This window comes from Arvicanthis niloticus, chromosome 27, assembly GCF_011762505.2.
Source record: "Arvicanthis niloticus isolate mArvNil1 chromosome 27, mArvNil1.pat.X, whole genome shotgun sequence".
Classification (NCBI taxonomy): Eukaryota; Metazoa; Chordata; class Mammalia; order Rodentia; family Muridae; genus Arvicanthis; species Arvicanthis niloticus.
The window spans coordinates 25072667-25098983 of NC_133435.1; the positions used below are offsets into that span (position 1 = coordinate 25072667).

General features: G+C 39.9%; 1 protein-coding gene across 3 annotated transcripts in view; it reads right to left on the reverse strand.

Moving 5' to 3' along the window:
* Cfap299 (cilia and flagella associated protein 299) overlaps nt 1-26317 on the reverse strand; it is a 471810-nt gene that overhangs the window by 426478 nt on the left and 19015 nt on the right. For 2 of the 3 annotated variants that reach the window (XM_076926435.1, XM_076926434.1), the window contains exon 2: nt 24599-24729. In XM_076926435.1, the coding sequence (XP_076782550.1) occupies nt 24599-24729 (131 nt within the window). Of the gene's footprint in view, nt 1-1451; nt 1517-24598; nt 24730-26317 lie in introns of all 3 variants that reach the window. The other variant, XM_076926436.1, reaches the window with a different exon arrangement.

A 26317-nucleotide genomic window follows, 5' to 3' on the forward strand; every position in this document is an offset into this window, starting at 1 on the left:
GTATATTGAAAAAGATTTCCTAAAGCATCACATTAGTCCACAAACAATTAATAGAATAAGGGGCTAGACATTGATCTGATCAAAGGTTCCCAATGAAGAAGTTAGAGGACTGAAGGAGCTGAAAGGGTTGGTGGCCCCAAGAGGAGAGCAACAGTGCCAACCAACCAGATCTCCCCAGGGTCTAAACCACCAGCCTGGGAGCACAAAGGGAGGCACCCATGACTTCAGCTGTATACTTAGGAGAGGATGGCCTTGTCAGACATGGGTGGGAAAGGAGATCCTTGGTCCCATGAAGGCTGAACATCAAGCAGGGAGGAATTAGAGGGTGGGGAGGGGGTAGGGGTAGGTGGGGGTACACCCTTGTGGAGGCAGGAGGGGGGGATGGATGGGATAGGGGGTTCCTGGGTGGTGGGGGGATGGAGTGAGGGGATAGAATCTGAAATGTAAACATAATATCCAATAAAAAATATGAAAAAAATGCCAAAAAAAAAAAAGAATAAGGGGCTAGAGAGAAGGTCCAACAGATTAGAGCACTTTTCTTCCTAAGGACCTCGGTTTGATCCCCAGCACCCATGTGGTGGCTCACAAACATTTGTACCTCCAGTTTGAGAACTCTGTAGGCACAAAGCATGTTGGGAGCTGACTTTAAGCAGCAAGCGGCTAGAAAGCAGCTATCAACTTTGCAGCCATCTGGAACCATATACCCTGATGAGAGACTTGTTTTTCAACAGCCTACAACAGCTGAGCACACTCTGACAAACATCTTGTTTGTCCCACATAGCTTGTTTTGCTGTTTAGTGACCTTCACCTGTGTTCTCCTGCTTGTGCTTATAAATACCCAGGATTTCCTTGTAATAGAGGTCTATATGAGAGTGTATAGGAGGTGAATACGAGGTGTTGATATAGTGAATGGGAGACAGTAAAGGAGACTTGACTACAGATTCTCTGGTTTGTTTCCATTCTTCGAGTCTCTCCCCTTTCTTCCCCCCACTCCCTCTCTTGCTAGACCCTGACCTGTGGAACAGAGGGGGCCATTACAAAGGCACATATGTGGAACACAGACATGCAGACCAACACCCATAAACATATAAAGTTTTTTTTAATTTTAAAAGTTAACTTTAAATTTAAAATGCATAGAATGAGGTGCAGAAGAAAAAGAGAATCTTTCATGAAAATAATAAACAGTCCCCAGGAGAGAGTCACTCTGTGACTCAACACATGGAGGACCTTAGACAAGAAGCAGACCACCAAGACTTCTGTAAGGCAGAGTGAGCAGTTTCTCATGATGAACATAACTGTGAAGGGAAGCAGGAAAGTGAGCTGAGGAAAGAGCTAGGGGAAGCTGTTGAAGACGTGGAGCTGCAAAGTCCAAAAAGCAAGCTATGCTTCAGTGGGAATAGCATCAACTCTAAATAACGGGCAATATTGCCCAGGATGACAATGGCACCCGCCTGTGATCACCATCCTACAGCAATTCCTGTCAATGTAAGGTCTGCAGGGGCTACAGGATAATACCCTAGTCCAATAAAACCAAAAAGCAAATTTTAAAAACTAATACATAATAAAACTGAAGAGAAGAGCTGAACACTGGGGACCTCCCAACCACCAGCTGTCCAACCTTCCCCAAACAACAATGTATCACCCAGAATTTGAAGTAAGGAGCACTGGAAATAGTCCAAAATTAACAGAATAGAAAATATAACTATATTTCAAATTGACACCTAATTGTGAAACAGCTGTCTCCCAACTAATCCTTGTCACAGAAAAAAATAGCCTATGACCACCAAACTGGAGGCTGAAAACAGTAAGAGCACTCATTTCCAGGAAAGGGGGTGTATCACTGAGGGCACACATGGCAGTGGTTTCAGGCGGTGAGCTGCTGTGGTAGGCCTCCAGCTCTGCCCCTGCTTGCTCTCACACACTATTGCTTACTGTAAGATCACTGTGAAATCACTGTAAACTATTCTTCAAGTTAACAGTTATAATACAATGAAGCAATTTGTAAAATATCTACCGAGTCTCTGTCTTCAGCTGACATCATGTTGAGAGCCGCCTCCCTCTGTCCTTAAGTCAGCAGAGTGGAGCTCATGGGAAGACCTTGTAACGTCACAGCAACCTGCTATATTTTGATTCTTTATGTTGCAAAAACATGGATATATACATACAAAAATGACAAAACAGCTGCCCCTTTGCTTACATCTGTGACAAGAATCTTAGCTATGTGCTCTAAATTCTAGCCTTCAAAGAAAAGAGAATAAGGTTTGGTCAAAACCTCACAAAAAGTAAGCCATGCAAAAATAAGAACAACCAAATATATGATAGATAAATCCTGATTGGGACACCGAGTCTCCTGTTTGCTATAACAAAGCACAATTCTAAACAGTAAAAGCATGCCCACCTTCAAAAGACACCCCCAAGCACTGGCATTCACACTTACTCAACCTTCAATCCCAAGGTGTCAAGACTAAGGGGAGGTACCAACTGCCCTTCTGGCATTTCTGCTAATGACAGCTCTGACTTGTTCACACAACCTATTTATAAAATAATGTTTTTCAGAATTCCATTAGAGTAATTTCATCTATTTTCTATTTGGTTATTGCAGAAAGTCTCTATACCTTCCTCTTGTCTATAGGTCACATTCTTGGACACTCTACTCTTCTGCTTAGTGTGTGGCTTTGTAACTATCCTAAAACTTTCCAAAATACTTCTGTGCTATTTTTCTAAGTTTCAAGAATCACACTCACTTTTCAACTAAAAAAAAAAAAAAGAATGTTGCCTACACTGTGACCAAACACTCACATCAGACAGGAAGTTGTTGACTTTTATTAAAGTTATTTCTTCATAAATTGCAGTTGCTGACGCTTTACTGTTGGTTAAATCATGGCAAATGGAACCAGTGTCCACAGCATAAACACACACAGTAGCTTTTCAGTGATGCATCTCAGACTGCAACAGTATTTTAACGTATACATTATTAATGTACATTATTAGTCTTACATAACAGAACTACCACTTCAGCCTCCAGGAAAAAAAAAGTCAAAATTTTGTTTCCTTCAGACTAAGTGTGCTCAGAATCGTACACACTTTAGTAATTTACTCTACAAGAGACACTCATTTTTATGCAAGTAGTAAATGTTTACGGGGTACTTTTATTTGATTCGATTTACAATTTAAATTTGAGGAACAGATCAAAACCACAAAACCTTACGAGCAGTTTTGGGACCCTTAGGTCACTTCTTGGGCTAATCACACATTAACTAAACCAGAACTGCCAGACTGTCATTAGACAGGACACCAGAGGCAAGGCTATAATGTTACCAAGCAGTATTAGTGACAGAAGCTACATTTTCTTCCTCAATAATTACACCTTTGTTAAGGTGTGACATCGCCTCTGTCTATATATACATCATGCATGTGTGTGTTCACACATGTGTGGGTGCCATGTGCATGTATAAATTCTTCTTCTTTTTAATTTTTCCCACAATATAGTGTAATCATCTTCCTTCCCTCCCCAACTCATCTCAGATCCTCCTAACCTCCCTATTCACCAAATTTCTTTCTCCCTCTCTCCAACAAAAAACAAAACTCAAAATGAATAAAGGTAATCAATAAAACAAAAGGTACCAAACAAAGCAGAAAGTGCACACAAAAAAATACGGCGTATGTTTTGTGTTTGCCAATTACTCCTGAGTGTGGTCTATAAACCAGGTAACACTCCACTAGAGAAAGAAAATTGATTTTTCCCTTTCCCACCAGATATGCATTATAAATAGCTTTTTAAGTGGAAATGTCACTGTGCCCACCTCCCCTTCTCCTTGCTGAGGTTTCTTCTGGTTTGACTTGTGTAGGTCTGTGTGTGCTGTCACAGTCTCTGTGACTATATGTGTATAGTAGCCCTGTTGTATGTGGAAGATGCTGTTTCCTTGGCATTATCCATCACCACTGGCTCTTACAATCTTTTCTCCTCCTCTTCCACATAGACCTGTGAGCCTTGAGGAGGGTAGATACAATTAGAGATGAGCCTCCCACTCTCTACACATTGTCCAGATGTGGGTCACCGTCAACTGCCATCTGCTGCAATAAGAAGCTTCTCTGATGAGGGTTGAGTGACACACTGACCTGTGGGTACAGACTTATTCGTTCACCATAGCTACCAACTCAGCACTTCTCTATGTCAGAGAGCAGGTTGTACAGGCAAGGTCATAATGGTGAACCAAAAAGGCTAAGTTCCTTCTTTTACTGTCCTAAATATGGACATGTACAAAACTGACAAAAATTAAATGTGTCAAAATAAAGAAAAAATAATTAGATAAATATATCAAGAAAGATGAAATTTCTCCCCCAGGGTAACCTAGGTAGCTCCTTATGAATGCTGTGGGTACAGGAAGATAGGGTAGAAGGGGGGTGGTACCCACTAAGGAACAACACACTCTTTCAGAGGGTGGGCACCAAGCATCCTATGCATCCTCATGGGATTCTTGTTGTCATATTTACCCATCTGTTTTATCTTGTGACGTTGGCCATGAAAGTTGGTTTGCCAACGCCAACAAAAAGAAAAAAGAAAAGAAAGGCTTTGAAAGAGCATGGCCGAATAACTGCTTCATTTTGCTTCTTAACATTGATGAAAATCTATTTTAGATCAAAAAAAAAACAAAAAGATTCTGACACTCTGAAAAACTTTTAAGCTGCTCTCTAATTAAAATCTGGATATGGAATAGTATTATTCTGTAGCTGCATTTTCCAGACCCACCATGATATCCAGAAACTGCCCAACGAGCTTTTGCGTGACCTTCCCTCCCCAAGAACACGGGTGAGTCAGTCGTCCAGTCAAGGACTGTAGTCACTACTTAAGATGACTGTCTGACTGTCGTATCAGACGAGTCTGAATCTAGGTCAAACACATGTTTGTTTGTTTGTTCTCCTGGAAATATAAAGAATGGTTCACATTTTATCAGTTCTGAGTTCTTGGACATAAACATTTTACAAGATAAACACAGAGATGGAGAAACAGGTTTCCGGCTAAGGGCAGGAATAGACAGACAAGCGGACAGTGAAAAGGGAGTGGCCATGAAGTCTAGGGACACAGAGCGCATAAAGGGCTTCTAGCTGAGATCCTGGGCTCTGGTGACTCATGAGGTTCAGCTGTAAAATGGATACATGGTCTGCTCCTTCCTCTGCAATCAACAAGACAGACACTCGCTACCATGTAAAATGGATACATGGTCTGCTCCTTCCTCTGCAATCAACAAGACAGACACTCGTAACTACCATGCTGCCAGTGGTCACTCTGCTCCTAGGTTTTAGTTCTTCTTCCTTCTCTCACATAGAGGCTTCAGCTCTAACAGTTGTAGTGCAAACAGGGTTTCAGTAAAGCTGCCAGGATCCAACTGTGAAATGTTCATCCCTGGCTATAGAACTGTAAAGAGCTCCGGCTCCCAGGTCCCACCCTGAAGGGTGTCACAAGGGAGTTCATACACAGGACTTCCGGACCTCGCCCAGTGTGGAGCTTCTCAGAGATTCCTGCTGTTTTACCAATCACCTAAAGACCACAGTCAACACCACAACTGACGCCCAAATCAAAACTGAACCAGGGTCTAAGTCTACATGTGGCTCTGCATTTGCTGTGCAGTTTCATTCCTCTCTTTCGCGATTAAATGTCTTCCAACTAAACCAATGCCCACACTATTGATGTACAGGTTGCTCATGGGTACAAAGATAACCATCACTATCACAATGAAGTAAAGTAATTTTAACCACTAACTCGATGGAGGGATGAGTAAGTAGATGGATGGGTAGATATGTAAGTATCCAGGAGCTACTTCCTAACATCATGATTAAAGAGCTGAGACACATTTCACATGGCACTGCACTCTTCCGCTCGTCTTTAACGCGGAAAAGCTGCAGGAATGATGGATGATATTCCCCATGGCCCACCGTGTCTATACCCACATCCTCATCACTACCCTACCACAGACAAAGCATGCAGCTTCTCTGCCAAGAGGCTCACTAAGCTTGCTTGTTTGGTGTCCTGAGCCTCTCATTCCCCCCGTGCTTCTCCACTATGTTGTTTGTGTTGCTCTTCTACCAGGTAGGACACTCTTCTTCAAGACACATTGACTTGAATGCCTGAGACAGTTCTCGGAGCTGTAAGGTCCTTAAGTAAAGCACATTATCCAAAAATGTGTCATGAAAAACACTCATTTAGTAGTAGCATATGATAAATACATACTTATTTGGATGGTAAAAAAATATATAGGTTGACTCAGAACTGTTGGTCAGAAATAAAGTACAGCATCTTGGAGTTACCACAAGACTATCTCAAATAGACAAACACGATGTAGCCAAAAGTACAGCTGCCGAACTGTCTGGATACAAATCCCGCCTCTTTCATGAACTACCTGAGTGACCTCCATAAACTACTTAACACTAAGAGTGAGTGAATCTGATCCTCTCTATGAAGTGACTGGTAAAGGCCACAGTTCTTAAGTGATTGTTAATGTTCAAAGAAGCAATACGTGCAAAGTATTTACGTAACATTTTTCATACAAGGAACTGAGAAAACGCAAGAGATGATGCTTTTGATGGGCACACTAATTTATTATTGCTATATAAAAATAACTATTTCCCTTATTATAACGTTAAATTATAGGATACAAAAAAAATTAAGTAAGGAGAAATCTTACATTAGAATATAACACTGGGAGCCTGAGAAATGGCTCAGTGATTAAGAGCACTGTTTGTTCTTCCAGGGGTCCTGAGTTCAATTCCCAGCAACCACATAGTAGCTCACAACCATCTGTAATGGAATCCAATGCCCTCTTCTGGTGTGTCTGAAGACAGTGAGGGTGTACTTACATATTCACACACACACACAAACTTTCAAAGAAGAAACAGAAAAGAACATTGACAGGAGCTGGAGAAAGAAAAGACCTCAATCCCTGAAGTGTTTGCAGCACAGCATGAGGACCTGAGATCATTGCCCAGAACCTGCATGCCATGTTGCACATTCATAATCCCAGCACTAGGAGGCAATAACGAGGAAATCTTTGGCACTTGCTGGCCATCCTCCAACAACATCCTCCTTAGCCAGCAAGTGCCACTTTAGTGCTTCATGACATATTTTAGTTTTTCATGACCTTCAGGCCAGTAAAGGACCCAATGTCAAAAAGTGAGCATTGTGTACAGCTCCCAAAGAATGACATCTGAGATTGTCCTCTGGCTTCTGCATGCAGACACCAACGCAAGCATGTGTACTTCCCCCACACATGTGGGAAAGCACAGACATGAACATGCATACACACCAAAGACAGAAAATACCACTGAAGACATTTTAACATCTGCTTGTCTTATAAGCACCCCAAGAATCAATCACCACACACAGCAAACCGTAAAAATGGTAAAGAATTCACATATGCTCAATACCTAGCATAAGTAAATAAGAAAGATACCATTTTTATAACCATAAGATAGGTGCTATGTAATTTAATTGTTGCATCTCACTGAAAATTAGACTGTTTATATTCATTTAATCCATCTGAATTTTTCCCAGATATAGTGTTTATTTTAAATGCAAAAACTGAAATCAAGTTAACTCTAGAGTTTGGGAAGTAATAGAACGAAGTAATAGGTGAGAACAATTTATGCATATGGACTATGACTTCTATAAATTGCCTCTAAAATGGCCATAGTTTACCATCATTCAGAGTTTCACTAAGCTGTGCATGTTTTCAATGTCACATTTTTATGATGCCTTTCAGAGTTCAGGATGTTCAAATTCTAGAACATGTACAAATTATAAAGAGAGCCCCAAAGCAATACAGGTGATTGCCACTGCCTGGGGTTGCTCCGGGAACCTGAAGGGAAGACTCTCTTACTTAAGGCATGAACCACTTCAGATTCAGGACTCAGAGGAATTAATCTGAAACTGACATGGAAACCTCATCCCAGAGGACTAGCTCTTGGAATACTAGAAGAAGCTATGCAAGCTACCAAGGTTAAAAAGCAATCAGTAGTCCTACCCAGATGGAAAGCTTCTAAAATACAACAATCACCATGATGACAAGATATCTGAAAGGAACAACAGTAGCACTTATGTCCTTTCAGTAACCAACAGCCATTTATTTAATTGGACGTAAGGTCCAGTCAATAGAAGAGAATTCATTTATGGTACAGGAAACACCTAGTGAGCTCTCTATGACTGGTAAGGCCATCCACTCTAGAGGAGAACATACTAGCATTACTTCCTAACCCCAGATCATTTCTAACTGAATTCTAAATACGTAGAACCATAGGTAAGCTATTACTCCTCATCAAATAAAGCTGCAACTAGTCAAAAAGCAGAAAACAGCTAGTCATGTGAGAACCAATCCCAATTGATATATCTGTAGCATAACCCTGTACTGGAAACTTGGAAAACACCACAGAAGGACGGACAGAAGATTATGAGAGTCAGAGGAACCAAATGCTTGCTATTAGACAGTGTCTTCTACAAGCATAAGGGAAGCCACACCCACAAAATCTTACTAATATGGTTATCTAAACAAGATCTGAGAAAAAATAACACCAATTGGCATTAATGACTAGTTAGAGGAGAGAGTCATTTCTCTTCTTCAGAAATGAGGATGCTGATAGGTTATGCAGTCCCATGTGGTCAGCACTAAATCCACATACATATGAATACCACTAAATGAAGTTAGAAAGTTATATTTACAAAGTGTGTATGTGTGTGCGTGCATGTGTGTGTGCAAGTGAGTGTGTGTTTGTGGTATGTGTACAGGTATGTGGTGTGTGTGTGTGTGTGTGTGTGTGTGTGTGTGCTTCTAAATGGAAAGAACTTCTGAGAATAGGGCAAGCCAAGTTTGGAACTTTTCATTAACCTACTGAAGGGTCCCAGGCTAATAACTAAAGTTCTCTAAGCCAATTTCTTCTTCACCTGTGAAAGGGGAAACACATTCCCTTCCCATGATCAAATAAAATAATTTAAAGCAATGTCTGATCTTAAATATAAAAGTAACTGCTATGGTTCTCCAGAGTATTGATACAGAAAGTTCAGGGGAAAGGTAAGGGACCACATACAGTTCTACAAAAGCACAGGTAAGTCATATGCAAGATCCAAAACCCAACAAGTAAGAGCGCTGCAACTGAGAGAGAATCAGTCAAGTGTCAGACAGCCTCTTGAATCTCAACATCTTGAACTCCAGCTTCTATGTTTTAATAAAGGCCCCCAATGGCCTTCCAGACAGCTCCATGATGGCGACAACAACATGCTTAGAATGTCAGAGATGAAAGTTTCAAAGGCAGAGGCAGAAGGGCTCCCTGCACAGAGGTGGGAAGACACTTAAAGCATCCAAAGCAGATGGTTATGTGCTTTCAGCTTTAAAGATCTCCAAGGACTGAACTTCCCCATATTCCTGAGTTACCTGTCTCAGTGTCTAATCCCCTATTTCTACTTATGTCTGTCTTTATGACCAACTGAACTTTTTCTCTTGCTACAATTCTAAAGTATTTCCTTTTATTTGGTCTCCTGTGAGAGTAAAGAACATCTGTTCTGCATCTTCCATACAATAACCTTTCAAATACTTGAAGACAGTTAAATCACCCTTTGTCTTCCCTCCTCCAAGTTAAACAGTTCTGATCCCACTGAGCCCTCTCTTAGGACCTGGTCCCTATTCCTTACATCACTTTTGCTGATATTCACTGGACTTTCTCCAGAGTCTCCATAGTCTCTGCCAAATGCAAAGACCAAAATCGAACACAGCACTAATGCCAAATAAAGCAGGGCTGCTCTTTGCTTCTGTCTCGCTCTCTTGATAAAACATTCCAAGTGGAATGCATGACTTTTTTTTTTCAAAAAAATATATTGCTCTTTCTAAGCCTCTTTGCTTTGTAATCATGAACGCTACCATTGCATGATACCTTTCTTTTAGGCTTATATCAGATTTCAGGTGATTCAAATAATTCCTGTTAGTGAAGGTGGAATTTAAAAGTGTACTAGTTCATAATATTTTTCTACTGACTATAAAACTAAAAGAGAAAAGCTGTCAAATTGAAATGCACACAATCCATAAAGTAACCATCAACATTTGCATCCCGATGTTTAAAAATATGTTTTCTTTATGATTTTATATGCACTTAAAAATCCATCTTCTAGTTCAAGTATCATATAATCTAAGAAACTCTGTGGGATGCATCTTAAAAGTTTGCAAAAACAGTTAAAATTTGTTTTTAAACTTTATTGACAAGTTCATGAAAATGGTGAGTCGGCATACTGAAATTTTATTTGAATTTTGCTATTTGAATTGGCCATCTATAATACATATTAAACACAGTTTCCCATAGCTGCATCAAGTTTAAGTGCTTGTATATATTAATCTAGTGGTTTATTTCTAAGAGGTGTAGATCTGGCAGTAACTGAAATACCTTGTGTTCAGCTGTGAGAGGTAACAATATCTGAAAACAGCTTACGTCTCTCGTGTTTTTCTTCCCGTGTATAATCATGAAACTGCCTAAATCCAAGTTCTCATTTCATAAATAGTTTAAGCCATAATTATATCAGTTGTTAGTATATACATTTAGCAATTGGTAATCTTTCTCAAGAGAGTACTAAACCATTATTTGTGTTTGCTTAGGAAAGCTAAACTAGAAAGATTTTTTGACACAATATGTTTTCACTTTAGAAAGTCATGACTTTTAAGTGCAGAATTTTTTTTTTTTTCTCTTTTCATTAGAGCCCCTTCTGGTTGTTTCCTATGCCAAACAATTCCCTGAAAAAGGCAGTAGACAGTTCTAAGTGGAAGAAAGAGGCCAGGTCGAACTTCTGTTCTTCACAAAAGCAATATAACATATACCTTACACTGAAACAATAGATAACCCAGGACACCATTATTACCATCATCTAATGTAATACACCTCAAAACAAAGGGATAACTGCCAGCTAGCAGAAGCTACTTGGTGTCTTTATGACTTAAAGAAATAAAATTCCTCAACAATAAGGAACTGAAATCAAGAGCTCCGTGGAAAGCTGCTTTGAAAATGGCTGAACAACAAAGTTAAAGCAAAGTCTGACAAGTCTTAGATGAGATGCAAGGGCAGAGTCACTCTATTAATTTGTAGGGCGACAGGGGCCTCTGGCTATAGGGTATGGTTCTAGGTCTGAATCTTCATGTATGTTAGAAGAAAATCCTATCGTACATACATATATGGTCATTTATACAACACACACACATAAATACACACACATTATTTTAGGCACAATTGGGGTGAAAAGGTTTTCAATATATCTTTTTCTGTAGCAATATTAAAAACCTATAGATGATTAAAACAAAACCCAGAAAATATGCACATGTGTGTTGACTGTGGACCCTCATTACCAGAAATGGGAGAGGAGACTTTTCTCCTGGTAGTGTGTTTAGCACATGAAGATGCCATTTTGACTACCAGCATGATATTTCCTGTAAGAAGAGGATTCTAGAAAGGGCTCCTTGAAACACATCTAAATTCCTCGAGTTGTCTAGCAATAGTACAGTGGCAAAATGGTTCAGTTACTTTGAAGGTACGGTAAAATATTTACATCTCACACCACAAGTGATATTTCCAGTGCCCAGTGTATGCCCAGGAGGAGCCAGCCATGTCTACAATAGGAGGCTGGCCAGAGCAACTGTGTTTACTATGCAAAATTTTTGAGGAATTCAAATTTCCAAATACATAAGAAACATTTGATATTCCATGGCTGCAGATGATATGATTCTATACATAAATAATCATAAGGACTCCAGGGATCAGCACATTCAACGAAGTAACATCATACAAAATTAATGCATAAAAATTGATAGCCTTCCTATATAGGAAAAAAAAATACACCTAAACAGAAACCTCAGTCACAATAAAAATATCTTGGAATAAATCTAACCAAGTAAGTGAAAGCTTCCTACAATAAAAACTTTAAGACCCTGAAAGAAAAAAAAAGAAATTGAAGATGATACCATACCCATAGAATGGAAAGATTAATATAAGAAAGTCCATCAACAAAACACAATCAACAGATTCAACGCTGTTCTCATCTGTGATGGTTTGAACATGCTTGGCCCAGGGAATGGTAATATTAGGAGGTATAGCCTTGTTAGAGTAGGTGTGGCCTTGTTGGAGGAAATGTGTCACTGTGGAAGTGAGCTTTGAGACCCTCTTCTAGCTGCCTGAAGACAGTCTCTTCCTAGTTACCTTCAGATGAAGATGTAGAACTCTCAGCTCTTCCATCACCATGCCTGCCTGGATGCTGCCATACTTCCTGCCTTGATGACAATGGACTGAACTCCTGAACCTGTAAGCCAGCCCCAATTAAATGCTGTCCTTTATAAGAGTTGCCTTGGTCATCATGTCTCTTCACAGCAATGGAAACCCTAACTAAGACAAAAATTGGTACAAGGAGTTGGATGTTGCTGTGATAGGCCTGACTAGGTTTTTGTTTGGAGGATTATGGATTTGGGGACTTTGGAGATCAAAAGCAGTGGAACACTTTAAGTGGGGCTTAGTGGGCCATTCTAGTAGGAAGATGGAAGACGTTGGTGCTGAGAGTGATTTAAACTGTGGGAGCCTTGCTCAAGAGGTTTCAGAGGAGAAGAATGTTAGTATATGGCCTGGGAATTGTGTTGTGATACTTTGTACAGAATGTGGCTGCTTTTTGCTCTTATCTGAAGTGGCTGACTGACACAAGGCTTAGGTGAAGGGAATAAGATAAACTGCATTGATAAATGAAGTCTCAGAAAAACTTAGCATAAATGGTGTCCTCTAGTTGACTCTCATGAAAAGCATTTTGATCAAGCTTAACAAGCTTTTAAAGGTAAAATACAAAATGTATGGTTCAAGTAATAAAAGAACACCGGGAAGTAAAAAGGAGCTGAATTCTGTGTTCAAGGAGATAAACAGATTAAGGTACTGGTGATCTCAGGGCAAGATCCCACCCAGTCTACTGTTTGCTTATTGTTTGCATTTGCCATTGAGCCAGGGGTACTTATATCATGTTAAGCATTATTATTTATTGGTTATTGATTTCACTTAGACTTTTAATCTGGAATGAACTACAATCCAGAAATGGAGGACACAGGCTTTTGATCTAGATCTTGAAGCATGGTGGCCACAAAAAGCATGATGGTTCATGCCTTTAATCCCAGGAGATAGAGGAAAGCAGATCTCTGAGTTCAAGGCCAGCTTGATCCAGAGCAAGTTCTAGATAAAGGAAAGCTTGGCCCAGACATGGTAGTATATACCTTTAACCAGAGTTATACTCTGTAACCAGAGTGTTGCAGAGGACAGTGCTGGAAAGTGGCCCAAGCCATTTGGAGGACCCTACAAGATCATATGTGGATCACAAACATTGGAACAAGAAGCTATAAAGTCAAAGTTGCCTTAGATGCCACAAGATGTTAGAGATATCAGAGGCATGGGATACCCGCCAAGGAAAGCTGCTAACAGGGAGTGGAACCAGCTCAAGGGAATGAAGTTTGTTGCTGGTGAATGCCAGATCTGCCAAAATCAGTCAACAAGGATGAAAGAAGTTGGAGATCTGAAGAGCACTTTGACATCGGACAAATCAGAGTTTGGAGTTTTCCCAAATGGTCTTCTGTCTTATTTTGGTCCAGTATTTCCTCACCATGACATTTTGGAATGGTAATATATATCCTGCATGATGTTGGAGGTATGTTATCTGCTTTTTTTATTTTGATTTCTTAAAGGATTATACATAAGAGATTACATAAACCTCAGAAGAGACTTTGAACTTTGGACATTTAACATTGTTGAGACTGTTATAGACTATGGGACTTTTGAAGTTGAACTAAACATATTTTGCATTATGCTATGCCTAGGTATGGCCCCCATAGACTCTTGTGTTTGAACAAGCTGATGGGAGCCAGGAAGTGGAATGTGATGCTTTGAATATGCTTGGCCCAAGAAGTGGCACTATTAGGAGGTATGGCCTTGTTGGAATAGGTGTGGCCTTGTTGGAGGAAATGTGTCACTGTGGGAGTGGTCTTTGAGCCCCTTCTCCTAGCTGCCTGAAGATAGTTTCTTCCTGGTTTCCTTTGGATGAAGATATACTCAGCTCCTCCAGCTGCCATCTTTTCTGCCATGGTGATAATGGATTGAACCTCAGAACCTGTAACCCAGCTCCAATTAAATGTTGTCCATTATAAGAGTTGCTTTGGTCATGATGTCTCTTCATAGCAATGGAAACCCTAACTAGGACACCATCAAAATTCCAAGTCAATTCATTACATAAATTTTTAAAATAATCTTAAATTTCATATAGAAATATGCACACTCACTCACACGCATACACAAAAGACTAGCCTATGCATTCACACACACACTCACACTCACACGATGACAAGAACAAGTCTGAGCAATAGCAAACTGCTGGAAGTGTCACCATTTCTAACATTAAGTTTTATTACAGAGCTATAGGAATAAAACCAGCATGATACTGACATAAAAACAAGACATCTTATCAATGTCTTAGAATTAAGGGTGAGGATTTAAGTCCACAGCCCAGTTGATACCTGCTTCCTGACAATCATGACCAAAATATTCACTGGAGAAAAGTCAGCATCGTCAACAAACAGTCCCAGTCAATTGCAGGTAGAAGAATAAAAATAGCTCCTTATCTTTCACCCTACACAAAGAGGCAACTCCAAACGGACCATGGACCTCAGCATAAGCCCTGATGCCCTGTCTCTGAAAGAGAAGAAAGTGGGCAAAAATGCTTGAATATACAGGTGAGGGAAAAGATTTAAATCATTACCCTAGTACTGCAGGTGTTAAGACCAAACATTGATAAATGGGACCAAACAAAACTGAAAACTGGTAAAAAAAAAAAAAAAAAATGAAGCAGCATACAAAATGGATAAAAGTGTTTACCACCTATACATATGGCAGAGGGTAAGTATCTAGAATATACAAAGAACTCAAAAAATGAAGAAAACAACATTTTAATATGGGGTATGGAAGTGGAACTAATCAGAGTTCTCAAATAATGGGGTACAATTGACTGAGAAACCTTTGTTTTTTAAATTTTTTCAACATCATTAGCTTTCAAGAAAATGCAAAATTCAAACTATTTTGAAATTTCATCTTATACAAGTTAGAGTGGCAAGAAAGAAAGAAAGAAAGAAAGAAAGAAAGAAAGAAAGAAAGAGGGAGGGAGGAAGGGAGAGAAGAAGGAAGGAAAGAAGAAAGGAAGGAAGAAAAGAAGGAAGGAAGGAAGGAAGGAAGAAAGGAAGGAAGGAAGGAAGGAAGGAAGGAAGGAAGGAAGGAAGGAAGCTGTTCTAGCATGTGTGTCAGGAAAGATAAGCATCTATTCATCTGGGGAAGATGCAATCTAGAGCAGCCACCGAGGAAGTCAGTGTGGAGGTTCCTCAATGGCTAGGAATAGACCAACCATGTGACCCAACTATTCCACTTTTGACATACACCCAAAGGAGTCACGATCCCACCACAGAAATATGTGCTGCTCCCATAAAACCTCAGAAATATGGCTGCCTAAGAAGGCCTTCACGGTGACACAAGGTGACCTAATCCCCAAGTCTAGATGAAAGCTACAGGTAGTTAACTGCTGAGAGAAAGAGTCAGCCCTGAACAGTGTGTCACAATAGGCAACACTGAATTGTATATATGTATATCAACGAAGGTTAAAGAAGAGGTCACACAATTGAAAGTCTGTTGGGAGCCGACTTTAGTAGAAAGCGGCTAGATCAACTTTGCAGCCATCTGGAACCATATACCCTGATAAGAGATTTGGTTTTCAATAGCCTACAACAGCTGAAGCACACTCTGATATCCCACATATTTTGTGTTGCTGTTTACTGCCCCCAGCTGCAAGGCTCACGTGGTAGCCATGCCTGCAAGGCATGCAGTTCACGTGCTGTCCACGTGCTATCCAGGCCATATAGGCCTGTAAGGCACACGTGGTATCCAAGCCTGCAAGGCGCACAGTGCATGTGCTATCCACGATATAGACGCCTGTAAGGCTTACGTCATATCAACACCTGCAAGGCAAGTGGTATTCACACGCCTACAAGGCACGTGGCAAAAGCGTATAAATAACTCAGAATTCCCTTCAATAAAGGAGACTTGAGACTTGATAAAAGAGAGACTTGATCACACCCTGTCTTGTCTTCATTCTTCGCATCTCCTGCCCCAAGAGCCCTACTCTCTCTCTTGACCAGAGTACTTAGCCCCAAAAGCATTGAGGCAGAGTAAAGGCCACAACATTTGTGGCGCCCAACGTGGGGCGCCACAATGTTGAGACCCATACTCTCTCTCTTGACCAGAGCACTTAGCCCCAAAGCGTTGAGACAGAGTATGGGTCGCAACAAAAGTTTGTGAGGAGGACACAAGAGGATTTGGAGGGGAGACAGAACAGTGGAAATGATGTAAAAATATTACTCATGTATGAAATTTTCTCTAAAATATTTGAAACAAATTTTTTTAAAAATAACATTTTAGATGCCTAGAATAAACAAATAAAAATCTTTGCACGTGTATCTAAAAACATCTAAAAACCATTAACTCAGGAGTCTGATACAAGAGCACAGAAACAGCAACTGAAATTACATTTTTGTTCTGTTGTTGTTACTGTTATTGTTGTTTCATGGCAAAGTTTCTCTGTGTAGCCTTGCCTGTCCTGGAACTTACAGGTCTGGCCTAGAACTCACAGAGATCTGCCTGCCTTTACCTCCCAAGTGCTGTGATTAAAGGTGTATGCCACCACTACCTGGGTAGGAAATTAAAATTTAAAAGCATACATTTTATACATGTGCCAACTGCCAGTCTTGCACCTGAATAAAATCATCTATTCAGCTGTGATTGGTGACCTAAAAGTTTCTCAGGTGTGATGACTGCCTCTGATCAGGCAGAGATGAAGGACAGAAGTCGGAACCCATCTGTAGTTGAGCAAGACATGACATAGCTAAGGAAAGCTCAAAGAAAGATACAGCAATTGGCAAGAACCTGTCTACTCAGTTCAGAAGGACAAAATTCAGATGAACATTCTGGAGATACATCTACTGAGAGCCCCTGTACATGGATCAAAATGAAAAGCAGGTTCCAGACATAGTATTGCATGATGCAGAAATAACAGCAAGCTTAAGGAGTCTACCTCAAGATGAGGCTTATGCTCCAGAGAAACAAAATCAGAACTGGCCGTTAGTAATGTGGGAATAAAGAGAAAAGTTACAAGACCAAAATCACTTTAAAATTTTGGAATCTACAAAAAAATAATTTCCTGTATTCTAGTGTGTCTCTCTCTCTCTCTCTCTCTCTCTCTCTCTCTCTCTCTCTCTCTCTCTCTCTCTCTCTCTCTCTCTCTCTTTTTGAAGATTATTAACTCCTCACAAGGAGCAACCTCCATTAGAGGAAATGGTTTTGCAGCACCTATGTAAACAAATTTTATTTATTTATTGCTGTGGGTTTTTCCAAAACTATTTATAATTCAAATACTTTTAAATTACAGAAAGAAAAACTAAATGTTAGTCTTAATTTATTCTTAGCTTGAGAAAGTTTGTTATCACTGTCCAATCCCAGGTGCAAAAACATTTTTGCTAATGTTACAAATTCACTACTTAGAGAGAAAACTACCAAAACACACCTGCACCTTTTCAAAACTGATCTATCAGTGTGTGAAAGCTAACATGCTAAAGTCATGGATGCTTAGTCATCAAAACCCCATTGTCCCATCTGCTATAGAGAGTGAATTATCCAATTACTTAGATTCTCAGAGATAAACTTGCATCTCATCCCATCTTCTCCCAAAACAGTGTCATCAGGAGAGACTCAATGCCTACAGCTCCCACAGACATGGGTTTGGTCTGATGACTCTAAGGAGGAGCTCACATTCTGAAGCTGTAGCATTTACCACCACCATATTTCAGTATTCAAGTGAAAGAGTGTAGATGTTAAGAATTCAGGCTCTGAGCTTTCATCTTGTTTCTGGCCTCTCTAGGTATAAACTCCATAAACCTAAACTCCATGTGTTTAGGTTTCTATCTCAAAAACAGAGATAACACTATTTACCAAAATGGCCATGAGCAGAAAATAAATTAAAATATGTACAGAATTCTCTAGTTTGGCACATCAGCAAACCATATCTATAATATGACGAGTACTTAACATACCATCACACAAAATACACTCATATTGGTCTACTGTCTCATTTTTCACAATGAAGGCTTTTACAACTATATCCATCATCTGTCTGCATATTTACAAATCTCAACATTCACAGGTAAAAGGAAAGACAATAAATAAATAGTTGAAAAAAGTCATAATAGTGTATGTTTGGAAAATTAATGTAAATATAGAGATTAAAATTTAATTACAAGTCTACTTGAAGATTGGCCAGACAGCTCAGCATATAACACACCTGATTATTGCAAGCCTGAAAATCTGAGTTCAATCCCTGTGGCCACCTGGTGGAAGAAGAAGAGAACCAACACCTGCAAGTGGTCTCTGATCTCCACACATATGTAAAGGCACATGTGCACAGTGGTTATACACACACACACACACACACACACACACACAAACAAACACACACACAAATTAAATAAATAAATAAATAAATAAATAAATAAATAAATAAATAAATAAAATGCAAGTCTAATCAGGCATGATGGTATGTGTCTCTACTACCACTCCAGTGCATTGAAGCTTTGTCTTTTACTATCTACTGTAATTCTAAGTGCAGGATTCCAAGACCTGGAGCCTGCACAAAGCTCCTGTGACATTGCCCCCAAGTTATTTCTGACTGGTAAATAATGATGCTGACAGCCAATAGCTTGGCAGAAGAGACATAGGTGGGGTTTAGGTTTTGAGGGCTTGGGGTCAGAGAGGAACCACGAGGGGGCTGAAGAAGACAGGAGGAGGAAGGAGAAGCCACCAAGGGTTAGGAGTAAAGAGAAGGTGTCCTAGTGGGCAGTCAATTGGAGTTAACAGTAGTCCAGATGAAACATAGTAAGTAGCAACTCAGGGTTATTGATAGGAAGTAGAACTCAACAACATAAAAAGTAGTATCTGCCCAGCTCTTGTGCTGATTAGGGCTTACTGTAAATATAAAGGTTGGGTCTGGTTTTTTATCTGAGAACTATATGGTGTAAAGGTGGAATAGAAACCCCGAGTTGGGGTTGAGTAATTTCTACTGCACAAGAGACCAGTCTGGACAATGTACTAAGACTTTGTCTCAATAACGTAGGAAAAGAGCTTCTCTGGGGCCTCTGGCTCCCTGACCAACTCCTGTGAAGGTATCTGAGACAGAGAATTGCCTAGTAATCCATTGTTTCTAGATCAGCGTTCTCTGGCCAAGTCGGGCAACTCATGTCCATCTCTCTTGTGTTTTGTGGAGGAGCAATGTAAGGGATGTAATGTGAGATTTCCATTCCCTCTTGGTTTCGGCAACTGCTCCCCATACTCTCATCCCCCACTCTCTCATGCCTTCCCTGCTTAAAGCTTTCAAGCACCATAGTTCCTTCTCCACATTTCTTTCACCTGTGCTCCACTGTCTACCCTTCTTGAAGACAGTTCTGTCCCCTTTCCAGTTTCACGGCTTCCAGGAACACCTGGAGTTAAGTCAAGAGAACTAAAGAGGGAGTTAGGATCCCTTGTGTAGTAGGTCCTTCTGGACCTGCCTTACTCTCTCTGTATTATCATTTTTCCAGTTTCATTCATTCATCTGAAATTTCGATTTCACTTTTCCTTACACATGAACAGAATTCCACTGTACATCTGTATCATGCTTTTATTTCCCATTCAGTATTTAATGGACAGCTATGCTGATTCTATTCCCTACCTATCATGATGTGGATATGCAGGTGCTTCTGTGGCATAATAAAATCTTTGGTTATATGCCCAGAAGTGATAGAGCTGGGTCATATGGTAGTTTCCTAATTACATGTTTATTGATATAAATATGTGTGGTAAATGTCCTAGAGGGATAGATCAGTGGTTAAAAGTACTAGGTACCTTCCCAGCATCCATAGGAAGGTTTATAACAATCTGTAATTTGTTACAGGGGACCTAACACCTTTTCCTGGCCTCCATGAGTACCAGGCATGCACACATGTATACGGGTATACATGTAGGCAAAAACACTCATACACATAAAATTAAATGATACTATATAGATTTTTGGTTTGTATGCACATGACTCAGTAGCTTTGAATGTATTTTAAAAATAATGCAAATATTGTCATTCCTATTTGCTATTGCGTATTTTATCCCTCACAAAAGGTACCTCACTTACATAAGCAGCCATCTGTAATCCTTCATCCAGTCCTTTGACAACTATGAATTTACTTGTCTCATGGATTCACCTATTCTGGGCATCTTCCATAAGTTAAATTATACAATTTATGGTTTATATTTGTTGCTTTTCTATTGCTGTGATAAAACACTATGACCAAGGCAAGTGTTTATTTGGGCTTACAGATTCAGACAGTTAAAGTCCATGATGTCAGACCTGAGGTCTACAGGCAGGAGCACCGAGCTGAGGGCTCATGTTCTGAACAGAAATCATGACTCAGAAAGTAAACTAGAGATATGGTGGGAGTCTTACTTCCCAAGAGTCTAAATTAACAGTGTGTACCACAACACCTAGCAACATTTAACTGTTGCAAGGTTTTAGTTTTAAAAAACATTTTAAACCATTGTACTGGTTTATAGATAACCAGAAGCTAAGTGTCTGCTCCTTGCCAGCAGGTCCAGGCTGAGCGGGATGGCAAATGTTGACGGCACAAAAGAAACGCACCAAAGTGGGAGTCTTGTCGAAGTAGGAACTCAACTTTATTACATCAGCCTCTCACATAAATTTGGAGCACAGGGAGGGGGATTTTGAGTGGGATGAGATGATGTAGGAGATGGGAAAGAGTGACACAGAGGGTTTGGGGTGACTGACAGAGCCAATGGCAAAGCTTTACATCGGCAGGACCAAACAGGTCTTGCTGAATCACCCAGATAGAGACGTGACTGAGATAGGTCTCAAAACTCGAGACAGGCTTAGGCTCTCCCACAGGCCACAGAAACTCGAGCCAGGCTCGGGTTTGTCCTAAAGGCCCAAACCAAGGCCAAAATGGGGCCCAACCGCTAAGAGAAAGGTAACCATCATTTCTGTCTGTCGCAGGAGGATAGCTTCTCCAGTACTGGGGAAGGGGAAGGCTAATTCCTATTGCATTTTATGTATTTACAGTGTAGTGGGGGGGGGGGGGGTACATGCCAGGGCCCTTGTATGGAGGTTAGAGGATAGCTTATAGGAGTCAGTTCTCCATTCTGCCTTGTGGGTCTTATCATATCACATAATCAGTCTTGGTGGCAAGTGACCTTGCTGAGCTAGGTCGCTGGTTCTAGTATTTTGGTGTTGAGATTGGGTCACAATGTACTGTTCAGGTTGTTGTCAAGCTTGTGGGCTCAAGCTACCCTTCTGCCTCTGTCTTCTGCATAGCTAGAACTACAAGTATATGCCTCCACACCCTGACTTTTTCAGTGTGTGAAAGGGTAGACATGTGAGACAATAATAATAACAAGAATAAAAACAACAATAATAATAAATATGAGAGGACATGGGCATATCCATGACAGTGTTGGAACCCACTCCCAGTGCCATATTTCCTCCAACAAGGCCACAATTCCTAAGCCTCCACATAGAGTGTCCCCACCTGGGAACCAATATCCAAATGCCCAAGTCTGTGAGGCCACCTCGCTCAGAGCACAGTGGGCTTCTGTGTGCAGATCCTTTCATTGGCTCCTTTGATCTCATGGTTTCTCTGTGCTGGAGCACAGAGAAGCACATTACACTCTTATAGCTGAATGATGCCCAATTACACTTCTATACCACATTTTTAGCCGTTTATCAGTTATTAGGCATTTGGATTGCCCCTCCCCCCCCTTTGAAGTGACCATGAGTAACACACAGCTTTCAGCATCCTTGTATGAGTACTTACCTGCCCATGTTTTCAGCTCCCTTGGGAATAATCTTAGGAGTAAAATTGCTGGGCCATATGGTAAGAATCTATTTAATTTCTTTTGAAAAATTGCCAAGCTGTTTTCCATTTTCCATTCCAACCAATGATTTAATTTTATTCACCTAGCCTTCAAACTCCTCGAGAGCAGTAAGCAAGCTTTGGACTCTACTGTAGTCCCAGAACCTGGCACAGTACCTAATGCACGTGGCTATCTATGAATATTTGCACATGATTAAACATTCAAAATTCCTTTTCAAATTTTTCCTTCTTCTGTGACTCCCCTCACAGAAATATCCCTTCCTGTTTTATTTAACTTCTATCCCTCCAGCTTCTTTTTTCCTATGAAGAACTATTATAAATGAAATACTCCAACACATCTATCTACACATGGCCACTCTGCAATTGCTAAACCAGGAGAACTGTGACATGCTGGAGCGTCTCATCTGCAGGGTAGAGACGTGGGGAGCACACTGTATCTGATTTCTAACTTGGTACAGTTTGTAGTCAACCAGAACCTCAAGTGTATGTCCAAGTTATCTAAAGCAAATATTCTTGGCTCTCTGCCTCCCTCTGCTGGCCGTGCTGTCAACAACACTAAAGTAGATTTTGCAGGGAAAAGAGCAACACGTGGGACAGGAAGCAACATATGGGACACATCCATAACAAAGACAACCAGAAGAGATGGCAGATGAAAGGACCTTCCTGTCCTAGAAGCTCTGGGTGGGGACTGGCCTCCCCGTTCCCAGACTGGCACTTGAGTACCCTGACGACTTCCAGCTCCAGACAATTAAAGAGACCGTCACATAGAAAAAAAAAATCTACTTTGATGGTTGAACACAAAATGGACATATGACGTGGGCAGAATTTAAATTTTAAACATGACCAACACTTCTCAATGTGAAATAGTTTATATATCTTATAAAAGGACATATAAATGTAAATTAATTCTCTATATCTCTGTCCGTCTCTCTGATGTCTTCTATAAGACATACACAACCCTACATATAAAACTTGCATAGTTACAAATTATAAGGCTAGAGGCTGAAGTGGCCAACCGTGTATAAGTCACTGAGGTTGTATGAATTTCCTGTAATGGTAGAAGTTTCCTTCAAGGATGACCATTCCTATTGCTAAGAATCTGTTACCTCACAAAAGACAAGGAATACGGACTACCTCTTGGGGCAAACACTGGTTCCTGATGACAAATGATAAAGAAATGAGAACTGTAATCCAAAAAGTTGCAAGCTATGAGCCGACTGACTGGCCCTCTGCTAAGAACCTGGTCTAGGCAATTATTCAGTTTAAGCAATAGCAGGTTCCAGTCCTGTGAAATACTGCAGAGGACTGTCACACTGATGGTAGAAATTATGGATACTTCTACTGTTATGCCTCTTGAGGTTATGCATTATAGACACAATAGAAAGCATATACTGCTGAATATTCACGTGTTAAAATATAGGATTAGGTGGTTCAGAAACACAATAACCACTAGAATGGTCATCTAAATGTATATATATATTTTCCTAGAACCCATTCACTTCCTGGTCCAATCAATTATTTCTGAACATATAGGAAATTTCTAATGATAATGAGTAGGTGTTTTTAAAAGATTGCATCTAAGAACAATTCAGTGTTTTCTAAGTAGTTATCATCTCCAACACTTAAAATTTAAGGACTTTTTAAAATTAAATACAGTTGTTTTATCAACTCCTTTAAACTGTCTTACCAGTTTGATGCAGTTCAGCCTAGAAGAATGTTTTCCCATTACCTATCTTTGTATATATGTAGAAGTATGCACTCATATGTGTACATGTGCACATGCACATAAGGACATATGCACGTGGATGCCGGAGGGCAAGCTTAAATGTTGTTCTTCAGTTGCTCACACCTGGTTCTGTGAGACTGGGTCTCTTGTGGGCTTAGGACTCTCATGGGCTTAGAATTAGGATAAGCTGACTAGCCAGTGAGTCTTGGGGATCTGGCCTGTCTCCGTCGGCCCAACACTGGTATTACAAGTGCACAGCACATGGCAAGTTGTTTGTATGGGTTCTGAGGATTTAACTCAAGTCTTCATGCTTTTACAGCAAGCACTTGACCAAATGAGCTATCTCCTTGTTTCCTAATTACCCATCTTAATACACTTTATTCAATGTAAACTTTATATTACCTATAGTAGTCACATTAACAAAAGCCAGTGACAGTTATTGTCTTTACATGAATTAGTGTTTGAGAAGTTCAAGAATATAAGCAATGCCAAGGTTTATATGCCTCAAAAGGACAAAGACTTCTAAGGCAAATGTCACATACTTTTTCATGTGTAAACGCATAAAACTGGTCCTAGTGAGTTACTTTATAACATGACTTTATTGACATAATAGTCATATTTTGGAATTTATATTTCTTAAATTAGTAGATCCAACTCCTCCCACAAAACATTACTGCAAGCATACGACAGTGCCTTTGCTTCTTGACTGTCAGCTCAAGGTTAGGGCATCTCAAGATTTACTGCTCCAAGCAGAACTTCCAGGTTATCATAATCAAGAAAGGTTGTATTTTTACAGACACCTTAGAATATAACATCTGGATGTGGAACTTACTTTTTCTGTGTTCTTTCAGCCTGTCTTGCAATATCAATAGCTGCCTTTCTGGCTTCGAAATCTTCCCTTTTCACAATTTCTCCTGTCCCTCGGTAGCCTAGCTCCACCAGCTGGCGAGCCAGGCTTTCATCCTGAGGGAGAAACCAACCAGCAGATGTGTAGGTGAATTGTTTTCAAGGCATTTGAAACAATTGTTTAAGCTAAGTGTCCTTCTTTGAAAAAAGAGAAGGGCTATTACATATGCAAAACTGCCTCCTGACTGTATAATTAGACACATTTGGTCCTTTTTTAGCCACAGATATAAGATGAGAAGAAAAACACCAACCACCAAATTTTCTCCAAGAGATCAGAAAGCAAAGATCTGTTGTTTCTTAAACAATTTATGCAAACAGCAGTAGACAATTAACAGTGTATCTTTAAAGCACGACCATTAGAATCACTAGTGTGCACACAAGAAAGGCACTGAGAGTCGACTGCACACGAAGAGAAGGGGCGCCTGCAGACAGCCCAGTGCTTCAGAATGACTTAATTAGCTGACCCAGAACAGGACAACTTCAAATGCAACTAAAGAGGAGCAGAGGGGTTTCCTACTTTACTGAAAAGATACTACTATTCCTGAATAATGATGGTAGCAATAAAAACAGAAAAGGAGACACCCAAGAGGAGAGCCGCAGGCACCCAGACACCCAAGAGGAGAGCCGCAGGCACCCAGAGTTGACAGAAACAGATTCCCCCACAGGATTTTAGGCCTGCCATATTTCAGTTACTTTCAGAATTGTATCATAAACATAGTTATGTATATGGCATAGTGTATGTGTGTATATATAAATATGTATATATAAATACATATTTCCCCCTTGTGGCTTAAAGGGGTATTGTTTTACATGATGTTAGTAGTAAAACTATTAAATAAAATATTTATCGACAATAATCAACTTAACAACATGGAAAATATTTAAAATAGGATGAAAACAGCATATATTATATTTTAAACAGTAATGAATAGTGGGCTAATGATTACATAGATACTTGGAAAAATGCTAGATTACTAATCTGTTCTGCCCAACAGATAACTTTTACATTAACCCTGTTAAACTTTTACATTAACCCTGTTAAAACTCCAAACTCCATAGGACGATATGCATGCACTTACCACGCCATGACAGTGCAAATCTCCAGGCATAGGAGCATCGGGGCTTGTTTCCCATGTTCTACTTAACAGACTTCCCTATTGCTGTTTAGTTCATGGGAGCAACAAAACTGAGCAAATGCCTCCACCTAGTGGAATTAATCTTTATTAGAAAGAGCAAAACAGACTGAAGGTTTGCTTTCAAACCCACTTTGAGTATAATCACATTAAATATTCTAAACTGAGTTTGTAGATAGGAATCTATTCAGCAAGACGGGACGACTCCTCCAAGACATTGTAAATTTATTGTCATCAATTACATGCTGAGGACCTTTGATTTGGTTTTTTTGTTGGTTTGGGTTTTTTTTTTTTTTTTTTTTTTTGGATTTCCTTTACCCTCTAAATTTTGCATGATTTTGTGTCTTAACTCGGTTATACAAATCCATTTGGATAGTTCTAAAATTGGAGATAGATATAGATATAGACATAGATATAGATTTGAAATTCACATGTTAAAATATAGGATTAGGTGGTTCAGAAACACAATAACCACTAGAATGGTCATCTAAAACTATACTTTCCTAGAACCC